This window comes from Aulonocara sp. 'chitande type north' Nkhata Bay, linkage group LG11, assembly GCF_057382095.1.
Source record: "Aulonocara sp. 'chitande type north' Nkhata Bay isolate Kocher_YH1m ecotype deep benthic linkage group LG11, A_spYH_male_GT1.1, whole genome shotgun sequence".
NCBI lineage: Eukaryota > Metazoa > Chordata > Actinopteri > Cichliformes > Cichlidae > Aulonocara > Aulonocara sp. 'chitande type north' Nkhata Bay.
Genome location: NC_141354.1, coordinates 37391759 through 37414141, shown reverse-complemented (window position 1 = coordinate 37414141; position 22383 = coordinate 37391759). Strand labels below are relative to the sequence as shown.

The 22383-nt window shown below is 41.1% G+C and overlaps 1 protein-coding gene across 5 annotated transcripts in view; it reads left to right on the top strand.

Annotated features, from left to right (window-relative positions):
- gabbr1a (gamma-aminobutyric acid (GABA) B receptor, 1a) overlaps window positions 1-22383 on the top strand; it is a 130975-nt gene that overhangs the window by 49086 nt on the left and 59506 nt on the right. For all 5 annotated transcript variants that reach the window (XM_086312473.1, XM_086312470.1, XM_086312469.1 and 2 more), the window contains one exon: window positions 13485-13619. In XM_086312473.1, coding sequence (XP_086168599.1) covers window positions 13485-13619 — 135 coding nt within the window. The remainder of the gene's footprint in view (window positions 1-13484; window positions 13620-22383) is intronic.

The window sequence follows — 22383 nt, the reverse complement described above, 5'->3', positions numbered from 1 at the left end:
TTTTCTTTGAGTATTGTAGATTTTGGGGTCATATTTTTTGAACATCATACTCTTTGTGATGGAAGCGTCTTTACTGATGTTTGCCAAATACCAAAAAATCAGGTATCAGGTGAAAATGTCACTTTTTCTAAGGAAGTGCTTTGGTTCTTTCATGTTTTTATCTATGGGTCACCCCGCTGACAGCTAACCCCCCAGAGTCTTTGCACTCCGTGCCACATTCATTTTGCTAAATGAGCAAACACACCTCCTGCTTGTTGCTCATCAATCATTCATCATGGTGGTATTTTAAAATGTCAGCATTATCGACCAATATAAATCCAATAATCACCCCTCCAGCTTGTTCAGATACTGCCCTTTTTAACCACCCACGCCACCCAAATCAACCTTAATCACAATCCGGGTTATTTCTGTGAGTGAATAATCCTTGTCTTTGGGTTCTCACTGCTGCATATCCTGAAGTTTTTCACTGAAAGGAAGTGTTTTTCTCAACAGTGGGATGAGTGCAGACACAGATTTGTTTAAAAAAAAGCAATCCTCTGTCTCTTCTCTTGAGGGTTGTTATCAATCATGCTGCAGGACAGATGCCTGGAGAGTTGGCTGGGGCACCAAACAGTTAACTGCACAGGGACTGGTTAGAAATTTGCTACGAGCTTTATTCTGATTGGTGTACAAGGCTCTGCATTGGAATCCTGTTAAACAGAATAGCAGGGAAAGAGAGCGTGTGTGTGTGTGTGTGTGTGTGTGTGTGCATGTGAGAGAGAAAGAGAGCGAGAGTTGGCATGGCAACACAGTTACTCTTGAAGCACACCACAGAAACAAACAAGGATTCAGCTCTGTGGAAATATGTGTGCAAAATCATACGCTGGATGTATGCAGAGCTGATGGCACAGAGCATTTTGTTAGACATACACCTCGTTCTTTGCACTCGAAACAGATTAAATACGTGCGTGTGTCCTCCGATTACAAGTGTAGTGAAGCAGGCATCTGCAGATGTAGCAGCCATAAACATAAAAATAAAGCAAGGAAGAGATTTCAGAGGGATTGGAAAACATCTCTCCTCGTGCTTCAGGAGTCGCTGGCGCCTCCGGCTCGCGAAATAGATGCAGATCCTTTTTGAAGGGAAAAGCTCAAAGAGGCTGGTGTAACATTGTCTGAATGATACTGGTTAATTCCTTGATTTTAAGTCCTAGCGGGAGGGGGAGGGGGGATTTATTGCTCCTACTCTGGGTACAGTGTGGTCAGAATGAGGTTTTTACTTTTTGATTGCAAACGTTTTTCACCTGGCTGGAATGGTAATGAGGATGACAGTCTGAAAACCAATTATAAAGAAGGAGATTAATTATGATATTTGCATGCAGTTATGAGAACCCATTCCACATCCTTGTTTGGTCTGAGAAGAGATCGGCACATTTGAAGCACAACTTGGCGAGATTAAGACGAGGGTTTAAATGGCTCTTTGTTTGCATCTCGAGATGAAGGCTGCGGAGTGTAATTATGCATCAAAGACTCTTAACTGGAATTTATTATGATGAGAAACTTTTATTGCATCTCTAAATGATTAAATAAAAGAAATGCATCAAGGGAGACCTATTATGCATATCTTCAGGTCCATATTTTTATTTGTGTGTTCTACCAGGGTAGCTTTGCAATTAAGAAACAAACATTATTAACGATGTGATCCTCGTTCACCTTAGTGCAGCCCCATTTTCGCTCCTCTTTCCTTACAGCTACCTCCCCTTTTCCTTCTGATTGGCTGTTCCTGCAAAACAAAAGGTGGGTGAATACTGTCAAAGCTGTCTGACGTTGTCATATTTTGGATATCTGCTTTCTTTGACATCTTAACAAACAAAGATTAGAAAAGACAATGCAACTCTGAATAGCAGACCGTATAGGAAAGATGGACATAGCCTCTTGGTTCTCAGTTATTGGTTAGCAAAGTTCTTTGTGAAGCCTCAATCTGAGTGTTTTGAGGTCGCTGTCAGAGTTTGGACGCGACGAATGAGCCGTGGATCAGACTGAGAGAAAGAAAGTGAGAGACACTGCAGTTTAATAGGCTAGCAACTTGTCACAGCGTGCGACTGAAATTTACGACGACGAGAGCCGTTTCCCCACAGACCTATAAAACCAGAATAATAGGTAAACAGAGGAAAAGAGCTTCACTGGCTTCTTTCGGAGCTGGAAGCTACGCCCGTGTTTGAGATGCAGCCCAGCAAACATGGCTCAAACCCCGATGTCATGTCCCTGGTCATCTGATCTGAACTGTAAGACAGACGGGTGTTGATGTTGTTTCGAGCTAAACTACAGGTTTAGTGTTTATCAGATTATGAGAATGAAAGAATGAAATTAAAATGTGGTTACTCAGTGGTAAAACAGACATTCATCTGACAGCTTCTCCACATAGAAAAAGTAGTATTACTACTGTAGGCATTGGCCTGTTTTTACAATATAGGCTGAAATTTGAAGGAATTTACATTCTTTCTCATTTATATTGTGCTAAACGTAGCACATCACAAACGCTGTAGCTCTGCTCCTTGTGCCCGTGCTATGCACCCTGTGATGGGAGTCCAGTTAGCTCAGTAGAATGAGAAATAACCTTTGTGGAATATACTTTTCTTTCTTGCAGCAAAGTCTAACAAAGACCTCCAGGCCATATTCAATGTGTATGTTTAGCTCATAAGAAAGCTTTGGTCTGACTTTTGTTTTCAAAGTGTTTTTCAACCACAACTAGACGTCGACAAAAGACCACCAGCTTACAGTTATTCAACATCGCAGTGTGAGCTGGGAGACTAATATACTCAAGAACTCCCACTGTCTACACTCCCGGCCTCATAGCGGGCAATTGTAAGGTAGTCTGGCACGAGTCGGGCTGTACGAAGATGTGGAACAAAAATGTAAATTTCACGGGGTAAACTTTTTTCTTCTGATTTATAATAGTGCAACAACATATATATATATAATTCCATATTTATATATTTGCTTTACAGTTAAATGCTTTTCCTGGATACTAAGGATGTCACAGCACAGGTCCACTTAATAGCATCCACCATTTTGATTCAGACATGAAGCAAAGGACTTCTGGCAGCAGTCACCTTCAGCCGCCAGCACAACCAGCTGCTCCTTATACACACATGGAAATGTCTGTTGTGGTGCTTCTTATGTGTAGTTGTTATTTAGAATCAGATGGCACTGAGAGAGGACGTCCTGTTGTAAAACCTTTACAGACTAACGAGTGTTTATAAGCAGAACGACAACATTTTACTGGTAAATCTGCAACAGTGTGGATTTACTTCAGTTCAGACGCTTTAGCGATGGTAGATCTGCAGAAACTAAATTCAAATGTGGACATTTTTGTCCAGGAGCAGGTGTAAATGATTATTTTAGCTGTTTGGCTCTATGCACTCCCGGTCATTGAGGGCTATTCTGCAGCCAGAGTCTGTACAATGGGATTAATAGGAAGTGAAATGGCTCTTGTAGATCGGCTCTGGCTGAGCTTTTGGCTCACAGGGATTACTTGCACATTCACTGACCTCATTATTTAAAACTTTGTCCATCTTTAATGTGAGCATCGAGCGGTGTAACAGTACACCCGTATGTGGCAGAAAATCAGAAAAAGCAGAGTAGTTCCACCTCTGACGTTTGACTTAGCAAACAGGTGACAATTTGGGCGGGGAGTATGGAACGATGTCCTCAACTTGTTCAACATCATAAAATATTTATGAAGCTCTACACTTAATCCCAGCCTGTCTTTTAAATGGATGAATATACCCCGTGGTAGCAGAACGGCTTGTTTCTCTGGCTATTCTGGCGACAGCATCAGACTATTTACAGCCTTCTGAGATGTGCGCACACATGCACACACAGGATCGCGCGCAGACACGCGCTCTCCACACAGGCTGTTGCCATGGATATATCAAAGCCGAGACTGCAAACTTTGATCAATTATTAACAGTGATGAGTGAGACGGTGGAGATGCAGAGAAATGGCGGTGAAACAAGGTGCTTCCCTCACTTCCGTTTTTGATTTTAATTGGCAGCCGTGACACAATTTTCCATCCGCTGTGGCATAACTCGTATCCTTCAGTGGTCCTCGTGCATGTCCGTTGGCACACGAGCCTGAAGTGTGGTGCCAGACGCAATTATGAGGAACTAAGGAGATGTAGCTCTGCATGCTTTGAGATTCAATATTCAGGCGGTCCCCCAAGCCTGATCATATCCCCTATTCACACTTTTGATATTATTCAATCTGGAGTGTAATTAGATGGCATATTATGACGACCAAGTGTGTTTTCTCATTCTTCCTAGCTCAGGGAAACTTCAGTTTCTTTCAAAGCTTCTCGCCAGCTGGGTATGACTGATTGGAGAGACTACATGGGCATGTTAACATGACACCGATATTGGCTGCAGGAATTTCAGCACCAAGGACAGCAGCTGAAGTGCCTATCTTTTGTGGGGTATGTGAGTGTGTGTGTAGTTTTATGTACACACACAGTAGCATTAATCTGGGTGTGTGACAGAGAATGTGAATGTGACCATGAATGGCATTGGGGGCCTTCATTGCTGCTGCTCTCATGAGCCAAGGAGGAACAGAAATGAAAGTAGAAATGGTGACGACCCCAGGGGGCTGTAGCAGACAGACCTCCAAGAATAGCAGAGATTCCTCAGCCTTTATTGCAAACCTGCCAACACCCCTGCTTGCCTCTGTTTTTTTATAAGGAGGCCATGTGCTTGCTGATTATGTTACCAAAGGCTTTGTTTGACTGAAACATTCAACAACTGGAACAGATTTTTTTCTTGCAAGTACATCCAACTTCTGCCACTTACCTTTAAAACCTGTTAATATTACATGTGGAAACAGCACAAAACGAACAGAGACTGTGTATAGAAGATATATGTTGCCACTGTGGAAAGCTTAGTTATCAGGAAATGGTAGCAAACTTGGTTAGCATGTATAGAGACACTACTGGTACATGACACAAAGAGAAGTATCTGACAGTTAAGGCTGAATAACATGCAAAAAAGAGAAAAAAGAAAGAAAGCACACAGCTAGTCGCTACAGCTACCTGCGTCACCACACACCTGTCGGTCAAAGCCGTCGTGCCTTAAGTAAACATTTAAACAACAAAGAAATCCCCCCATGTTAATCTAATTAAGGGAGAGATTAGCTAGTGTCCAATAGGGATGGGTACCGGTATCCGGTGCCATGATGGTCCAAAAACCCGAAGAGGAGAGTCCTGGCCCCTAGCCCTGCCAGTGTAGCAGAAATGATGAGGATGATGATGCAGCAGCAGCCGTTCTTCTCTGCGTGAGGAGCTTAATGTTGTTCGTGTGTAATTTACGTTGAGTAGGCTAACCACGTTATTACATTAATGCATGTAAGGTGAACTAGCAAACATCATCATAGCTACATGCGGCTGTCTTCGTGTTTGATGGCAGATACTCCCTTCACCCTGGCCAAAAAGGCTAAAATGACCAAAGAAAAAGTGGAAAACAGTTAAACATGAGAGGTTTTTGGACAAAGTTTGTGTTTTTTCCATTGTTTAAGCACTGCTTCCAGCCAAGAATCATACCATATATACCCCATAGCTGCAGAAAAGGCTAACATTGTTATCTTTTTACAAAAACCAGCTGAACACGAGAGGTTTTTGGACAAAGTGTGTGTTCTCCATTCTTTAAGCACTGGCACCGTTTCAAAAGTACCGGTTTGGCACCGGTATCGGATAAAACCTAAACACATCCCTAGTGTCCAATGTTTTTCTATATTTCTCTTGTAAAGTTTGACACCAAGTGGCCTTTGGAGGAACTGCAGTTCCTCTAACAAATTAATTTTGTCGTATTAGAATCAGAAAACCAGTGGAGTTGCCTCGTGCAGCAACTCCACCAGTTGAATTTTGATGGTTCAGGTGTTAATTTTTGATTTATAAGTGACCACCTAATGAATCTGCAACGCTATAACAGCAGTTTCTCTCGTAGCTTCTATCTATCTCCCCTCACTCGTGATTAAAAACATCTCCAAGATTGGTCAACATGCTCAATTGGTGGCTTCAGCCATCTTTTATATGCAGTGTGTGGTTTTAAAACAAAAAGCTTCTGTATGATGGGTTTGGCACTGGTTTACCATGAATTGATGTTTGAACTTTTCCATATCATTTTCATCTCTGCACAGTGTTCCCATTATACTATCAAAGGTTTCATTTCTTGCTTTCATAGAAAAATGGCATGATTGAAAAGTACAGCTATGTAGTCTGGTGCTATTTCACAATTGTGTTCAAAAATACACCCTTTCATTATACACCTATTACTGCCTGCTAACCATTTCCTGTTATGTTATTCAAAGTGAAAAGAACATGGAATAAGTAACTGTTCAAAGCAAAATAACTGAATCACCTTCTTAGAAAACTTCCGTCTAAGCTGGTTTTTGTGTGCGTGCCTCCATCTGCTTTTATTATAATGATTAAGGGTTTTAATAGCAAAATTAACTCGAGCAGCCTGTTCAGGGATCTTACAAACACTCTGTTACGATTTAAAGGGCTTCTGTTTAATATTGGTTGCTCAAGGCATTTTAAAATGTTTTTTTAATTTGTTTTCTATTATTTGTAATTGTCTTTCACAACATCAGTATTACTGTTTTTTTTTTATTTCAAATCAAACATGCTAAATTGTATATATACAGAAAATAATTGCAGGTTTCCCATTGTTATTACCACTGTCATCAATGCCACAGTCACACTAAAAGAAACAGTGGCTGGAGACTGCGGTGCGATCACAGTTATTGCAACTACGTACTTGCAATTTGGTTGCCTTTGAAATGGTTACTTTGAAAAGGGGGACCAGGTCTGTAAGCACTCATAGTCAGCTGGTGTCTTCAGAGCGACTGTGGTGCGTCAAAACGGCGATAAAACAGCATTCGGATGGAGTCAGTCTGCTACCAGGCTGATCAGGATGTGATAGAGACTGGGGTCAAGCTGGTAATTACGAGCAGCCTGTTTGTAATAATACGGAGATTAAATGATAAATCAGCAAATAGGTTATGATGTGTTGGCATCACATTAAACAGAAGTTCACATTAACTACTTATAACTACAACAAGTTGTTGCTGCAGGACAGCGGTTTATCTATGAAATGACACAGCTGCTTAGCAAAACACATTTTCTAGTACCAGAATACCAGTTGAGTATTGCAAAGAAATGTGCACTCATCACTACTCATCAGTGCAGACTGACTCCGATTGATTGCAACGTGTTGGCAATCTGTCTGCATTTCTAAATGATATAAATAGACAGCAGGTATTTCCAAAGTTTTGCAGATCTGTGATTGCAGTCACTGTGAAACGTGGCTCGAACACTGGGCAACAATTTAGCTGTTGCTAGATGAGATAAAATTTCAATGCAATAACTAGTCAGCTACCATTTTGTTTCTCGTTTTGTTTTCTAGTTGTGAGGAGGTTGCGTTCCTGTTTTTCCTCAAGTGTAACCAAATCATTATATCCTGGCTAGCTAGCCTAGTGTGCTTTGTGAACATTTCTAAGCTCCAAAGCCTGACAGCATGCCAAACTTACGGATGCACTATTTGGATCTGCTGTCAGTGACACCAGGCTGATCCATGTAGTTCACTTACACGTTGTTCTGTATTTTTTTACTCAACCACAAACTGTGTTTAAGTGAGCTGACATGACTGGAAAGCAAAGCTTTCCCTCGCTCACTCGCTCTCACTCCCACAGTGTAACTCTGGAAGTTTTTATGTCTCATCAGTATATTAATATTATTTCACTTGCTCTATGCAAAGAGGTGCACACACAGCGAGACTGAGAGCAGAGGAAGAAGAAACTGGCATGTGAGTAAAACTCAGTAAAGTGCAGCAAAGACTTGTCATTAGGTCATTAATGTTTTTTGTAAATGTTTATTTTTATGTGTCTTGGGTCTGTTGGGTTTTTTTTGGGGGGGGGGTTTAAGTCTTTGATTTTTTTGTCCAATTTATTTTATAAAGTTAATAAAAGTATTCCTCAGAATACTAGTAGCCTCAGTGAAGCTATATGCAGTCTACTTCCTGTAGCCACAGTGAAGCTACTCATGCACTGTGTAAGAATGGGAGCATCTGATCTGAGAGGCCTGTCTTTATCATTCTTTGATGTCATACTGGTTCTGATGGTCCATGACCTTTACTCATGCAAAGCCATGTTATGTTTAAAAAATACAGATTCTTTTCTTCGGCTCTAACCTAAAGGAAATATGTTTTTGATCCCCAGCGACTGGGTTTTTGCGCTGGTTTGTCATGAATTGAAACAGCTTGAGTCTTTTCTCGTCTTGCTGCCCAGTGTTTCAATTTTGCTTCTGTTCAAGCAAAGATTTAATTTCCTGCGCGCACAGAAACAGTGAATGATTGAAAGCTTCAACTATGTCTGATGCCATTTTGCAATTGTGTTCCAGACTAGACCCCTTCATTTCATACCAGTGCGGCCTGTTAGCCACATCATATTAAGATGAAGGTGGAAAGTGCGAGGAATATCTAACTGCTGCTGGGTAAAACTGAATTTGTTTTTTGATAAACACCAGTGTCAGGTTTAATGATGGTGCCGTTTCACAGAAAATGAAAGCCTGTTTTATTGTAAATTTACTCGTTATCTGTAATAATTAGGCTTTCTACCTGAGAAGTAGTTTTTGACTAATGTGTGCCGAATGTTTGTTCATTTTCTTTGCACACATTCAGCTGCAATCATTAGAAGTATTTTAAAGTAAAGCTCTGCATGCAAGCCTGTTAGTGTAACTACATATATACAGTATAGAGAGAGCGTTAGCAAAACCCTGACTAAGCAAGTTGTCTCAGTGTGAATTCTTAAAGAACATCCACGAGGTCAGAAACTGCACTTTTAAATGAAATTCTAATGTCTTCATATATTAGGCAGCAACTTATTTGCGAAATTGATGGAAACAAGCCGTTATTAAACGTGTAATGTGCTGTGGTAAGGACAGATTGATGAAATAACTCAAAGATAATTAGCGTGGGCGGTGAATTACTGCTCAGAATGAAGTTAAAACACTGTAACACAAGAAAACTAACAAGCTTCTCCTCAGCATGCAGCCAGCCCACAGCCACAGTGACAGAGAACACAAACAACCTTCGGGAAAGACACTGTTTAACAAGCTGAAGGCGTCAATCTTCTTCATATGAAGATAAGGCAACAGTTATTTTTATGAGGAGCTGAGAACCATGTGGTTTGTATCCAGCTGATTTCACCCAGTGAGCTGAAGTGATCTGTGAAATGAGCAGGTATGGTGATTGATGGGAAAGAAGACCTGCAGCCTGTCTGCGTTGCATTGCACAGGCTTGGCTGTTTCTGTTCAGTTCAGTTTTAGTTATGCACTCAAAGTGAGGTCAGTGCCTTACATGACCGTGAGAAACCCAACGATTCCCTTTGAGCAAGCACTTACCCTAAATAACACAAATGTTGTGAAGCTGTTTACCACGTCAATATTAATTGTGTTAACCCACCAAATAATGATAGACTGAGGGAGCAATTTCACACTCATTCATTCGCCTGAAAACTTTAATCACTGAATTGATTCGGCTTTGGTCAATATTGTCATGAAGTAACAGAATTTCTGCAAAGATAAACGGCAAAATCCAGCTTAATTCAGAGGTCTTACAAATCCACTCAAACAGGATCCACAGTGGGAGTTTGCACTGCTTTCTACTCCCAGCCCGTCCATCTTTTGGAATTGTGTTTTTCATGGAGGGCTAAAAATAAACACATCAGTTTGTTTGTCAATAATTAAAAATATCAATTTGATTTAAAAACATAAGCAGTTGTTTTGCTATTATTAATTATTCTGTGCTTCTGTCAACACCACCCATCAGAGTCAAGGGGCGGGGCCTAATCAAACACTGACCTAATCAAAAACATTGATTTGTTCCGGGCTCGCAGTGGGTATTTCTCAGAGTTTGTATTACACACTTGTTAGTTCCTATTGGACCAGTACACTCAGGAGTCCAGACATCCGAGGACAGGAGGATGCAGCGTACTCAACGACATCAGCTCAGCTTCATTGTTTACTTTACTGCGTTTTATGATTAATGTTTACGATGAAAGTAGCACATAAGAGACCTAATTACCTGTGTTCTTTCCAAACACACACACGTTTTTAAAAGCCCTCTGGCAAGATGCTCAGCTATAAAAGGGCCGTTAATGTGAAATTATTTTAAAAGGTCATAAACACTGGACTCATTTGGATGAGGTAAAGAAGTGTACACCGGCAGATTAAATTCAATATTACTGATTATTCAAGCGACAGTTCAGCAGTCGCTATGCATCTATACACTCACTGCTCATCAAAGAAAAAAAACACACAGAGCTAATAATTCAAGTAGACTTCTATAACTTATAATAGGCAGCTGGTGTTTAGAATACAGTTGGATAAATATTAAAAATGAATGATTTGATCATCTCTGGAACAGGCCTGACATTACTCTTCAGGAACATCATCAATATGCAAGTCCAGATGTTTCTGCTCTTGGTGAAAATGCTCAGTTTCCTCTCTGTTTTAAAATATTTTTAATGTTGGTTTTATTGGAAAATAAGGTGTCATAAACAAGTTTAACACATCTGAACATCATGAAATAAAGACAAGCAAATGATTCTGTTGAAAATAGAATACAACACTCCAGTGGTGCATCATGGTTCACTAAAACGATCCAGTTATGAAGCTTACCTTTAATCTGAAAATGAACAAACCATCACCGGTTAGATATCATCTCTGTGATTTATATCCTGTGTTTACCCCCGAGTGAGAGGTGAGGGGTTTTGAAAACAGTGTTCTGGGAGCAGGCTGTTCTCAGCAAGCATCATGAGCTCCGATTGGCCGATCAGCTGATCGCTGAGATGAGCTGGCTGTTAGCCTAATGGGACCTGACATGTCACAAAATGTTGGAGAATTTTTGTAAATATGCTCTATCTCAGCAAATCAACGAGATAGTTGAAATTTATAGCACTATGTTCTCACCTTAAAACTCCTAAAAGTGTATTTATTGTAGGATTTCAACGTTTTACTTGCAGTTTGGTGCTTTGCTCCCGCCACTGCTGCTTGTGATGTAGTTTGAAATGCATTCTTGGATACCTGGCTGCCACAAGTCCACACCACCCCCAACCATGAGTCTGTTATCTGGGTAACCAGTCAGATGTTAAGGTGTGTTGATAAGCTGCAGTGACAGTTTAAATTATTTCATGGCACAATAAAGCACAGGAACCATGAAATAATGCAGTGTTTCCCAACCTTTTGGAGCCACGGCACACATTTCACTTTAGAATCACACGTCACGCCACCAAACACAAATGTCACAAAAAGCATAATTTCTCCCCGCGCCCAGTTATATACCTTTTTTGTCTTTCTTCCGACCACTGCTCACGCTGGGCCTTCATCTGGGTCGGAATTTTCTCCAGGTCAGATTAACTACTTTTCAAATATTTATCTATTACTATTACACGCTGCGTTGTCTCACTTGCAGCATGACCATGTAATTTCTTCTTCGTCTTCTGTCTTACTGGCAGTTGGCAACCCATTTAATTAGAGCAGGTAGTTATACTGCCCTCTAGTGGAAGAGAATGTAATTGCTCTGCCCGTTATTCACACTGGTTGCTTAGCGTACCAATCAGGTGAAACGTGATTATCTCCATGGCACACTTGATCATTTCTCATGGCACACCTATGTGCGCCAAAAATCAGTCTCCTCGTGGACTCCTCATGGTTAAGTGTCGGACTTTGCAACAGAAAAAAAGTAGCCACTTTTCAGTATTTATAACTACTTTAATTGTATTATTTTCTAACATGCCCATTCTGTTTTTGTAGGGGTGTAGTTGCTCTGATTGACAGGTGGTTGCCTTCTTGGTTTTATCTCAGCTAACTCGAGTCACTAAACTGGACCTCTAAATTTCTTTCATGTTGTCAGAACGTTTTTAATCCAAGTAACTGACAAATATTCTGACCTTATTTACAGTTATTTGTACTAACAACTCATCCAAGAAATGAATTCTTCAGTTTGGTGAGCAAAACTCTTGTATTATGTTCTGTCTGTCCCATGGAGCCTTTTGGACTCTCTATACTAACCAAAAGTTTGGGCACTCTGCCTTCAAATATGGTGACTTCTGGCTCCAGAAAGTAAGATAATGGTAGTCTAAGGAGCTTGGAAGGAAAAGGTCCTACTACGATGACCTGGATGACTGAGAACCTTCACACATATAAGATAATGGTATCATAAAGCTAAAACCAAGGCATCGAAATGGGCGTTGATAGATCTTATGGTTCCATGGTGACTATGTTTATATAGTGCCTTTGATTAGGATCAATCCAGGAAATCATACAGCAACATTTACGTCAGAAGTCTGGCTGTCAGAGCTGCTTAATGGGACTCTGATTGAATTATTTAATTGCATGTAAACGTAACCACTGTAATTCCACCCAATCTAAAGTTAATGGAAAACACATCAATCAACAAGAAGCCCGGCCATTTCACATTCCTGAGTCTCGACTGGTGATTACCACTTCAGAAAAATCACAGGGCTGCCTCAACGAGACAATTCAGCCATTGAGACAAACGCCCCAATTAGGATCTTTATTGGTTGTTGCCATCACCATCTGCAATTCGATTGCTTGTGACACTCATCTAGAGTGTATTTTTTTTAGCCATGCATGTGTGTGTTTGTATTTGAAAGCCATATCTCTTCTTCCATGCCGAATCATTAGATGTGTCAGGCCCGTTTAACTGTGACTCTGATGAGCAGTGTGGTGCAGACGTCTGTAATGTGGCTGACAGAGTGGTGATGGATCATTCAGCCACACTTTCGCCACCTAGACACGCTGTAAATGACTTTATTGGAGGTTTGTAATGGCTCGTGATGGCTGCCGTTGTGATCGTTGTGCTCGCTTTTCTTTGTTTCTGCCTGTTTTTCTTGTTTTTTTTAATGTCCTGATCTGTCAGCGGTGCGGCGCGTGTTGATGAGACACGGCGATGCGGGCTGTATGGATGCTGTGAAACTCTGCAGATAATGCATTTTTCTTTCTTACTGCAGCTCATCTTTTCTCTTCAAATTTGCATCTGCTTGTTTACTGCTCTGTGCTACTTTGGTGCCATTTTCTTCTACTTTGTCGTGACCCTTTCTTGTGCTGCTCTTTCCATTTCCCTGACTTGTCCTTTTCTTTCTCCTACTTGTCTTTTCAACGCACATTTGCATTGGCCTTTTTGTGACTCCACTGCCTCGATGTCATTTCCCTTTACTTTATCTGCTCTCTTCTGTTCTCTTACTCTATTTAGAGACTCCTCCATCTCCCAGTCTCCACTGCTTATTTGTTTCTTTTTTTTCCTCTCGCTCCTCTTTTTTTCCATCTGTCTCCTTCAGTCTTATCGCCTCAGTTTTTTTCTGCATCACCTTCTGTCTCGACTTAATTAATTTCTATGTCGATCCATTTAAAGCTCACTCTGTCGTTTTTGTCCTTCCAGTGCGACCCAGGAGAAGCTACAAAGTTGCTGTATGACCTTCTGTACACCGAGCCTATCAAGATCGTCCTGATGCCTGGCTGCAGTGGCGTCTCCACGTTAGTGGCTGAAGCAGCTCGCATGTGGAACCTCATAGTGGTGAGTGTCTTCCTTCGCGCTGTTGCCTTTACATTTTTCAGACAAACGTGTGGCTTAACCTGAAAATCTCTTCACATAATAACAGCCAAAGTAGAATTTGCCCATATTTACTTTCGTGATGTGCACATAACGTCCAAATATGTGTCCATTATTATTTATATCCCTTTACTCCATAAGAGTCTGAATATTATTAAAATATATAATATTTGATATATTGTTAAAATCTTGTTAACAAGCGGTCACACAGGCCTAGCAGCAGGATAATAAGGCACTGAGTGGCTGGTTGGTTGTAGACAGTCACATGGTGAATTAGTGGTAAACAGTAGGGGTGCAACGATACACAAAATTCACGGTTCGGTTCGATACTTTGGTGTCACGGTTCGATATTTTTTCGATACAAAAAAATGTTCATGCATTTTTAATTTGTCATTTATTAAAATTATAAATATATATTTTAACTCAAAAGTACAGTTTTTAAATTTAACCCTAACCCTTGTGCGTGTTTTTTATTTTGACAGCGAATGCGCACCTGCGGACCACTTATGTGCAGCCCTGGTTATTTAGCTCATCATATCGCAGCCACAGAAATTCTTTTGTCCATGAAACCATAAAGCTGCACTTTCTTTTTGCCTTATAGTCTGAATTGTCATAACTTCTCCGTTTTGTGGTAAGCTTTTCTTTGGCTGTCACTTCTTCTCCCTGACCTCTCTTATTTGGCTCAGCAGAACTGAAATGCTTTTACACACGCACTCACATAAGCTCAGCGATTCTCTGCGCGATCAACCTCTCACATGTTTAAGCTGCGGGAGATTTCACTTGTCATGTTTGCATAGTAAGCTAACGATTAATAAGACGATGTCAGAGGAATTGGTGCACAAATTATCATCACTCACAGATCAGTGCTGTCATTGCAAAGTGAAAGCAAAAAAACGAGCGCAAATTCAAACGCGACTTCAATATGTCACATATTGACAGTGGCTCACCGATGCCAATGACATAATTACCCAGCTACATTTCTGAAAGAATGCAAAAGCATTGACATATATTTTTCCTACAATAGCCCGACGGGCAGGGAAGAGAAAGATTTTGGTAGCCCGACTGAAAAAAATCGCTAGCTCCAGGACGTCGGGCTAGCGATATTGCGAGCCCTGTATCTGATTGAGGAATCACTCATCTTTGGAAAAGAGAGTTTATTACAGAGAAATGGCTCTTTCCAAAATAAAAGTTATACTATCCACTTCTTCTGGGCTATATTCTCAGCAGCATAAGGAGAATCATGTGCTAACGGCTGTCTAAATGACTCGGCTAAAGTTAGTAGCATGCTTGCTTTTTTTTGTCTGCTTTCACTTGTCTTTGCACTAGGATGATGTCGGTGTAAATGTGCAGTCATATTCGTTGTGTTCCCACTAGTGCTTTCAGGTTAATCTCGTTGAAATGACCTTAACGCCACAACACGGCAAATCTCCGTTAACGAGCTACCGCCGATCGCTCCGTGCATGGGGCTAGACGACCAACACGTTAACGAGCTAACTGCGCTAACACACTAGTTCACACCAATGTAATTGAGCATTGCATGGCACATCCAACATACTGTTTTACTTTAGTGCATGACTCGCTTACCTTCAGGGTCATACGTCACATGAAAACCAAAATAATTCCAAACACCAGATCTGAATGAAGTTCAATTTGCCTGTTGCAAGTAGAGCTTAACTTCTGTCTCGCTAGCTTGCCCTGCGCTCTTCCTTCTGACTATGCTGTCTGTGTTGAGCGCTCAGTGGATCTGCACTCGACAGTGCAGCCTAGGCGGAGTAGTCGAACGCAGATTCACTGAGCGCTCAACACAGACAGCATCGTCAGAAGGAAAATTGATAAAATAAATTACAAATGTTGTATTGTTCGATACATATGCGTACCGAACCGAAAGCACTGTATCGAACGGTTCAATATCGATACGAATATCGTTGCACCCCTAGTAAACAGGTATATGCTGCTGTGCTGTGGTCACCGGCAGGTTGCCACGGTTGCCCACAGTTTGCAAGGAAGATGCTGACTTGTCTGCAAAAACTTGCCAAGTATTCACTGAGCAGCAGTGAAACTTTGGAGTGGATGCAAACCTGAAACTGAAACTGTTCACCTTTAAAGTAAAGTTGCATTTTTGTGTTTATTGCAGAGGTCTCGGTTTCCAACTTGCATGAAACTTTTTCATGTTTCACAACTGCTCAGCAATTAGTTCGGGAGAGCTTGTAGACAAATCGGCTTGTTCTACCAATGATGGGCGACCTTAGCAACCTGCTAGCAACCTAGGCAGGTTTTCAATGTAGCACTCTTTTGTTTTTTGCATCTGATTTCACCTAGCAACAGTAGGCAACTACCAACAACTATAACTGTCAAGGTTAAAATATAGACAGCATTTGGTTGCCACTCTTCTTATTTGACTTTAAAGAGAGTTGCCAGGTGGTTGCAGAGCGGCCTCTGAGTGGCTGAGGCCTGACATCTGTCTCTAACTGTCTGCTGACTTCTGTCCATAAAACAAAACCTTTTCTTTATTTCCTGGATATCGTTCTGTGTTTTTGTTACTTTGCTGCCTACAAAATGGATTTTTTCTCCACCATTTTCCCCTCAGGAGTGCTGGTGTCATCCAACTAGTGCTTCCATTTTGGAAGCTTGTTATGTGTTTTACAGTCATGAAACTGAGTTGTTATTGGACTTTTAAAACTGCAGTCGTTTATGAATGTAGCCAATCATTTTCCCTTTCCAGTGGCAGTAAGTGTGGGTAGTTTGGTTGGATTTCAGCCAAGCTATTCCCTAGTTTTACGCAGCAGGCGCCTACACTATAATTAGTAGCGGGAGAAACACAAAACTGTTTTGAATAATAGTAAAAAGTTTTATAGTAATTAAAGTGCTTCATCGTGTTTTTTCAGTGTCAGCAAAGTGGGTGAAAATAGTATAAGTAGTTAAACTAAGGCCATTTGGAGCAATATGTAAGGAGTGAGAACACCAGCGTCATAGAACCTAAAGGTCTGGATTTATGACATAAAGCATGTTCTAATGCGATATCCCAGATTATAAGACTTTTTGAGTCATGTTTTAGTTTTGTGTTGTAGCCACAAGTACACGATGTTATACCTTTCAAACTTGACTGAAATTGAAAATTTTCCTGGTGATTGTTGTGATTGTTGTCTGTAAGTCTGAGGCTGTGTTCCACATACGCTGCTCACAAAGGTTTCAGGGTTTTCACCTTACAGTATGACGTGCCTCGGGGCTATACAAAGAAAACTGAATCAAAAACATCAAAGAAACACAGTATAACATCAAATCAGTTAAACTGTGAGATATCGATCTGGTCAGTTAAGCAGCAGAGGGCATTGTTAATCGGTTTCAGCTGCTTTGGTTTTAATGAAATTAACAACAGGTGCACTAGAGGGGCAACAATAAGACAACCGCCAAAACAGAGTCAGTGTTACTGTGATACCTGGAGCCTACAGAAGCTGCATGGGTAGTCCAACTCCTCCAGGATGACACCTCAATGTGTGTCATTGCCACAAGGTTTGTTGTGTCTCCCAGCACAGTTACAAAAGCATGAAGGAGATTTAAAGAGAAAGGCAGTTACTCGAAGAGAGCTTTGCAGGGCTATAGAAGGTCCTTAACCCATCAGTAAGACTGGTATCTGCTCCTTTATGTAAGGAGGAACAGAATGAGCACTGCCAGAGCTACAAATAGACCTCCAGCAGAACACACTGGTGTGAATGTCTCTGACCAAACAGAAAGAGACATCACGAGGGTGGCCTGAGGGCTGGATGTCCTCTGTCTTCACCATTGATTGAAATCCATCATTGGTGCTTTTCACAGATTAGAGCAAGTTCAGCCTGAGCACACGCGACAGACGTGAAAGGATCTGGAGAAGCTGCGGAGAACGCTATGCTGCCTGTAACATTGTTCAGCATGACCTGTTTGGTGGTGGGTCAGTGGGAGCCAAGGGTGGCATATCCATGTAAGATGTAGAATGTGCAGTGGGTGCTGGGTAGGTTGATCATTTTCATTTTATGCTTCGGAAACAGATGGCAACGTTTCGCTCCTCACGCATTACCCAGTCCAGTATAGATATCCGTGATTTTGATTTTCTTTTTAATATCTGATGTGTTTTCAACGCGTTCCCTTAATGTTTTTTTAAACCAATCCAGTGTCCTCTGAGAGTCGTCTCTCTGATATCGATTGCTGCTTTATCCTAAATCTGAGGCGTGTTTATCTGCTGTTTAGGACTCTGTGGCGATACGTCCTGTGAGCCTTTACCTATGTTCTCTGCAATAACATGTTTGTGCACAAAACATTTCTGAACTGGTCATTTAAGTTTCCTGAATCTCTTTCCTGTTAGAGTGAACGTTGATTTAAAGGATTTCTTTATCACTTTGCAAAAAGGAACTCTGAAGAGCTGATTTGGCGTACTTTTAATGGTGTACCTTTTTCCGAAATGTATTGATATATGCCAAAAATATTTAGTAACATGCCAACTTGCTTTGCACTGTGTCAGCATCTCCGGCAAATAATGAATTGGCTTATATTTGAAAGAGGTTTGTAGATGGTTAGCTAAAGCAACTGCTGTAAACAGTAACTGTGTCCACTGCCAGCCTGCACAAGTTTGGAAAAAGGTTTTAGCAACAGCAAGGTGTGAAGATGTAAAGGAGCTGCTCAGCATCGAAGAGCTTCATCTGTCAAATATGCTGTTGGATGTTTTGGCCTTCACACCTGTACCTTACATTTCCCTGATCACAGAACTACAGCAAATAACGATCCCACACGTTTAGCTAAAATGGTAAAATCTAGAAAATTCTTAAATAGCCAAATCAGTCGTGTTATTCTGTAAGCCAACACTAAATTTAGCGCTGTGAAGCCCAGTTTCAAAGTTTCAGCATTTCTTTTTTGGAGCTATGAATGATTATATTTAGACTCACCCTCCATAGGACTGTTCTAAAGGATTGCATTGGCTCATACCAGGCTGTAAACATGAGCAGACAGGGGGCTGCTAAGTAATCAGCTCACACTAAGCAGGAACATCTCGGGCTAAATCATTAAGTCAATGTAGAGTCACTTACTGTAAACGAGTCAGTTCCCAAACTCTCATGTTAAAATGGCCAAATATGTCGCATTTTTAGAGCCTGGTACAAAAAAGTTTGAATCCTTAGACCTAAACTTTGTGACAACTACACAGAGACTGAATTTATTTTATAGCTCAACCATTGTATTAAAACTTGAAGGTGCAGGGGAATAGCAGCTTTGACAGGTGGGCCAGCACAAGCAGCTGCAGCTGATAGCTCTCTGCTCTGCCTCACCTCCACTAATTGAAAGCACTGAACTGGACCTTTTGACTGTTTTTGTGCTGTTGGTGCCTTTTGAAGCATTTTAATGGAATTATCTGACTAATGTTACGACTTGCTTTATGGTGCAGCCTGTACAAGAAAGGCGTGTTTCGCTCTTGATTCAAATATTTTACTATTCTGTTACTGGGCACTAATTAGCAGATATGTGTGTGTTTGTGTTGCATCCATGCAGGTTCTTGCTACGAAACTATAAACATGGTATTAGCCAAAATGCTAAAATCTGGCTTTAAAATGTGTGAGTCTGTGGAGACTGATTTGCTTTTGGGACCAACCTCAAGTGGTCATGTGACGAACTGCATGTTTGCCATTTTTTGTGTTGGCTTCCTTTTTCAATCCTGGAAAAAATCCCATTCCAGTTGTTTTATAAGCAAAATTAACAGCGCGGACCGCAGAAGCGAACAAAAGAGGCTCTGTTACAGCAGTTTGTCTGCAGAGAACGAGAGCCAGATGCCAAACAAACAGGCTAAAAAGACAATGCTGTCCCATGTTCCTTTGTCTCTGTGGTGAACTTTGGTTCTGCGTAGCATGGAGAGGGCTGTAAGCTGATAAAATCCTTGACAACGCTGCCATTTATTTCTCTGCTTTGTGCAGCTGAACACTGCAAACGCAGTTTTAAAAGACTTCAGAAAGGATCTTTAATTAGTGTTGAGACTTTACAAGACTGACAGCTGCGCTGCTGTCTATGACAAAGAATATTTATTGGCCTCAATACAGCATCATAATATACGTACAGTATTTATGACAAGTATTAAACACAACCCAGATCTTTAAAAGAGTGAGAGATCCGTTGCTGTCTTCTGCTGCTGTGATTTTGTTGAAAGCATTTCAGCTTTTTATGCCTTCATCACTCAGTTTATTTTGTTTATCTCATTCTTTCTTCTCTTGATCTGCCTCTCTGTCACTCACGGCGCTCTGCTTATTAGCTTTGTCCCATAATTGAAGTTTCATCCAGAGATTAGTCATCGAGAACAATCAGTTCTAGCGGTTGGCATCTGCCCCTCTTTCTCGTTTCTGGGCTTTCTCAGTTTGCCACCCTTTTTTTCCTCGTCGTTAAAGACTCTTTTCCACTTTCTGACTCTTCGCCTCTCTCCTTTCTTTGTCTGTCTCTGCCTGGAGCTGGGCTGCTCTATTACAACCCCAGTTTTTTCCTTCCTTCCTTCCTTCCTTCCTCCTTTCATTCTCTAGCTTTCTCTGTGGCTCTCTCCCACTCTTCATTTCCGCCTCAATCCCTCAACTCGAGCAGTCGATTCTCCCTGCACACAAAGGGATCTGTCTCTCTTTACTACACGCCACCACTGGCACAACCACCTAACCGCCACACTCAATTATTTCTGGATGCGTTCTGCCTGCAGGAACCTCCTCGCATGTCAAACAGCTTCATCACAGTGCTGGGGAGGCAAACGCAACCTCTGTTTTTGGACACTGATCAAGGAGGGTCTCTCCATCAGCTCCTTTTAGCACAGTGTTCATTTGTTCCCCTATCTTCCTTTCTAAAAGCACTGTAAGCCACAGACGGGCAATGATCTGCTACAAGGCTACGAGAGAGCTGTCGATGTGAGAATTGAGAGATATTGTTGTGGTTCTGGGGGAGCTTCGATGTGGAACTCTGCTTCTCTCTGCGTGCTGCTGCGTGGGTCTATTTCTGCCACAGCAGCTTTTGCATTTCACTCGTGTCACTGTTTTCATGTCTGGTGAAGAGTTATTTGAGTGTTGCCAGTGTTGAGTGTAGCTTAGGTTTGACCTCAGTTAAATTATTACACTCTTGCAGGCACTGTGCTAATGAAGCCCCTTCAAAAACAAGCTGAAAACACTTCAGGTTTTCTAAGTGTTTGAGTTGATGACATTAAACGCTCTGTTGACCCAAATTAACAAACTTTCCACTTTATTTTATGTCCCTCATCTACATCTACACCCTCAGGGGTAGGGGTGCAGTACAAGTCAATTCATAGACAGGTACAGTCTTCACAAAGTCTTAACTGGGGCTCATTAATGTACAACAAGATCTCTATGTGTAGTTATTTGAGGGCCAAAAACGTTTCCAAGCAGTAAAGGAACAACTGTGCCATTATTTCATCCACAGTTCACCATACAACAGCACAGATCCTGTAGCACTCATATCAGACATGCATGGACAACAATCTATGATTAAAAACGGGTTTAAGAAGATCAACACAACACAACAATCTCTGAACAGACACGTAACCTGTCCAGCCGTCGATCATATGCTGACTCCCACAGTGGCGCTCAGTTAGCTTTCTTTTTTAAAGATGTAAAAAGGTGTAAAAAAAAAAACAGACACACTGCCATCACCAGTGTATGAATGTGTGTGTGAATGACTGAATGTAGTGTAAAGCGCTTTGGGGTCCTTAGGGACTAAGTAAAGCGCTATACAAATGCAGGCCATTTACCATGTAAGGTCAGGAGAAGGCCTGTGTTTGACCAAAGAAAAACGATTCATTTCTCTTGTGGATTTTAAGGTTTTACTGGTTATTTAAGTTCAGTTAAGAAGATTTAATATATCTGACAGCTTTTAATGTGTATGTGTTTTCTGTAATGGTGTCACAGTGTTAGAAGCTGAGCTTTTGCTCAGTTTTTCCTCTCACAATGCAAATCAATCCATGTTTGAGTTGGCTGCAGGTCCAGATATACAGAGGTAGATTTGAGTAGAAGAGCTACATAAATATCAGTCAATTTCCAAATGTATGAATAAATATGATAATAATATATAATATAAATAAATTCTGTACCTAATTTTGACAGTTTTTTACTATTTAGCATGCATTGGATCACTAGCAAACCAGTCAGATATAGTTAGGGTTGGATTTTAACCAACAAGCCAAGTGTCAGAAACCTGAAGGAGTGGCATTTGAATCTGGTCTTTAAGTGGATGTTTTCCTTACAGTTCTTTTCATTATAATTTGTTTGGTTATACCAAAGTGGTGACAATTTTATATGACTGGTTACATTTTAGTCTCGTAACCCGAGTCCTGCCTGTGCCTCTACACAGACCGCCAGCCTCCGGGTCGATATCAAGGGCTAAAGTCAGTTTCACTAGAGATTTAAGGCAAGTTTCCACAAATGTAAGACTATGTTTGCAACACCTCCAGGGACAAGAGAATAAAATAAGGAGCTTTTTTTGTTTCTAAGTGTAGTGATATTCGTGTCTGGAATTTTTTCCCATTGGTGTTATTTGCCCAGGCTTTGTGATATCAACCTCTGAGACGGGGCCCTCTGCCCTCGGTTGAATGAATCTCCCTTGATGCGTGATAACTGCATGAAAAAAATCACAATTTCAACAGCAACACGTCAAACAACCACTAGGCCTCAAATGACTTTTGCATTCACTTCTCGCCATTTAACAGACATGTGAAAGTTCACTGATGAACAGG